We start from the raw sequence: 2,773 nt of genomic DNA, 5'->3' as shown, positions 1-2,773 counted from the left end.
CCCCAAAACCTGTGGCCTGGTGATTGTGCACAGCTGCCCATGGGCACATATCCACAGCCATTTAACAGAAGAAGAAAGGGGTATAAATGGCTCTGATCGCTGCCTTTTTAATGAGCTGTTGTTACAGACAAGCAAAATGAAAAGACTACCACTGGTCATGCATGTTGGATATTTAAGACATCTAACTCCCAAGTTAAATCAGAGGAAGTTGAGAGTCTTGATGTCTTTAATAAACCAGAAGTGACTTACAGCTGGACAAGTAAATAAATATGAGTCTCCTGAGTCTCAGTCCAGTGTCCTGCTGATTGGCACCACTTAATAGCCTGGGTTTGGTGTAGTAACGTCCCACTCGGGCCAAGGTGAGAGAGCCTAAAATTAAATGTTTTGATTTTTTGAACTATCCACCGACCCTTCTACCCACGGGTGGTTCAAAAGCAGCCCAGGAGCCGTTTGTTCTGGGGAGGGTCAGCACCTCCCTCCTCTAGCATTAAGAACCAGCCCCAGGGGCCTAGTAACCCACAAGGGGAAATTTCAGTATGAAGGGAACCTAACTGCCTGTCCATCGTCTCTGCCTTAGCTACCTAACTAATCTTTGTGAGCATGGCAAGAAGGCAGCAGTGTTCACTCAACCAGCTGCCATCCGCAGCCACTACTGATGGCAAATGCAGATACCGTTGGGGAGGTCTACCGTATTTATTACAAAACCTTCAGCAGTGAGAGCCAGTGAGACCAAAGGAGGTCCTTATTCCCATCTCTGACTGCAGTAAGACCAAATATATTTTGTATATTTACAACTGAACTTCATCTTCCTTTGAAGGCTGTTTTTTATCAACCACATGGCAAAGCTTTTTTCCCACGGAGTACCTAACACAAGCAGGAGGCACTCAATAGTGTAGGATATTCCTGGCACAGCTTTCCCACACTCTCACCCCCATCCCAGCATGTGTGTGCCACCCCTTCCTACCTGTCGTCCTTCCAGCTCGATCTGGAAGTTTTTTGCCGACTCCTGGGTCACCCGCCCTCCAAAGTCCAGCTGGTAGACTTGCGTTGCCTCGTTCCACAGTGGCTGCTTGTTGGCCATCACATACACAAAGCCCTGGCTTCCCAGTCTCCCATCCTCCTTCTCACTGGCCTTCCGGCACTTGAATTCATCCAGCTCACTGGCTGTCCTCAAACTCCTTTTGGTTTTCCAACCCTTTTTGCTGCCCTGGCTCTGGTTCATCAGTTCATCCCCACTGATAAAAAGCTCTGGTTCACTCTCCGAACTGTCCTGAAACTCATTCGTTTTGTTTAGTTTCTTGGACTTCAGCTGATCTTTCTGGCTCTTGACTTTCTTCTTCTCCCTCCCCAGCCGAGGGCTGGATATTAGCGAATTGAAGTCGGTCAGCGTCCTTGCCTCCTTTTTGACCTTGCCCTCAGTGATAGCCTGCACGTTTCCTTCCTCAGCTCGACTGTCCAGGCGTTTCCGGCTCTTCTTGCCAAATTTGTCTGTCCTTTGAGGAACAGGGCTTTCTGTCAAGGAGAGCACCTCCTGGAAAGTGTCTGCTGTCTCCACCATTACCTCTGTGCCCACATGGCCCTGCAGCTCTGCTGGTGGGGGAGACATCACAGGTTTCTCCACCACAAGGAGCGGCTTGGGGGGCAGGGTGCCCTGGGGGTTCTGAACGGGCGGGCAGGCGCTGTAGGAGTTCCATGGGTGCAAGGCGATCGGTGGCAGCTGTAAACTAGAGCAGGTGCTACTTCCCGGGTACATGGGTGGCAAAGGGCAATAGGAGAGGTTGGATGGATAACCTGGCTGAAGCACAACTGTGGGCTCCTGCTGTGCAAACTGTGTTGGGGCCAGAGCTTCTTTGGGGGAGCAGGGAGCCTGCATTCCCTGAAGGGGAGGGGCACTGTAGCTTCCTGGGTAAGGTACTCCAACCCCGTAACTTGTCTGGAAAGTGGCAGTGGGACTGGTCGGAGACTTGGGGGAAACAAACGGCACTCGAGACATATCCAGATGTTGAGCTTGACCAATGATGAGTGGGGGAGGTTTTAGGGGGTTGGGCACTGAGCTCTGAGATGTCCTTTCCTGAGGAACCCATATCTCTTCACTCACCATAGGGTCCCACTGGTACGGCGGTGGCCGTTTTACACTAAGGGTAGCCTCTGTCAAAGACACAGGTACGTGCCGTATCGATTTCTCCACCGGGCAGTGCTGAGAAAGGGCCTCATCCTCCGTGAAGGCGGAGTTGATATAATCCGCTCGGTCACGGGAATTGTCAGGTGGGCTCAGCAAGCTGTAGGAGGACTGGGAGGCCAGAGGCGAAGTACTGACGGAGTGAGCGATGACAGAGCTGTGCTGGGAGCCACTCCCCGTACTCAGATCGGGTCTCATGCCACCGATACTGGAAGTGCTGCTACTAGCATTGGCACCGGTGATGTTACCCGCACCACCAGCGTTCACACTGCTGCCACCAGCGCCACCGCTGCTGCACTGGCTGCAGGTGTACAGGGCGGTGGGAACTCTCTGCTGGTACTGTGCCGTCACTACGTTGCTCTTGGCTTTCGGGGGAAGCTGCAAGGTGGCCCTTGGACCATCCACCAGCTGAGCCATTTTCAGGGCCGCCTCTCTGCTGTTCCTCCGCAGAGTGGCATGAATGATACTGCTGTCCAGCCTCTGCGCCATGCTTCTGCCCTGGGACAGCTGGCCGGCGATGTCGGGGTAGGGCGGGGGGTCCCCGGTCGGGATGGAGTAACGGGGGACCGTGAGCCGGTTCAGGGTGGCGCTGGC

The 2,773-nt window shown here is 53.5% G+C and overlaps 1 protein-coding gene across 1 annotated transcript in view; it reads right to left on the bottom strand.

Moving 5' to 3' along the window:
* Positions 1 to 2,770, bottom strand: part of LOC103810291 (tubby-related protein 4-like) — a gene marked incomplete at its 5' end in the record, with an annotated part of 4,190 nt that extends 1,420 nt beyond the window's left edge. The window contains one exon of the mRNA XM_009083188.1: positions 965 to 2,770. Within this exon, the coding sequence (XP_009081436.1) occupies positions 965 to 2,770 (1,806 nt within the window). The remainder of the gene's footprint in view (positions 1 to 964) is intronic.
* Between the last annotated feature and the right edge of the window lie 3 nt (positions 2,771 to 2,773).

This window comes from Acanthisitta chloris, unplaced genomic scaffold, assembly GCF_000695815.1.
Source record: "Acanthisitta chloris isolate BGI_N310 unplaced genomic scaffold, ASM69581v1 scaffold40449, whole genome shotgun sequence".
Taxonomy (NCBI): domain Eukaryota; kingdom Metazoa; phylum Chordata; class Aves; order Passeriformes; family Acanthisittidae; genus Acanthisitta; species Acanthisitta chloris.
Note: the sequence above shows the minus strand (reverse complement) of the source record. Positions and strands in the feature narration are given on the sequence as shown.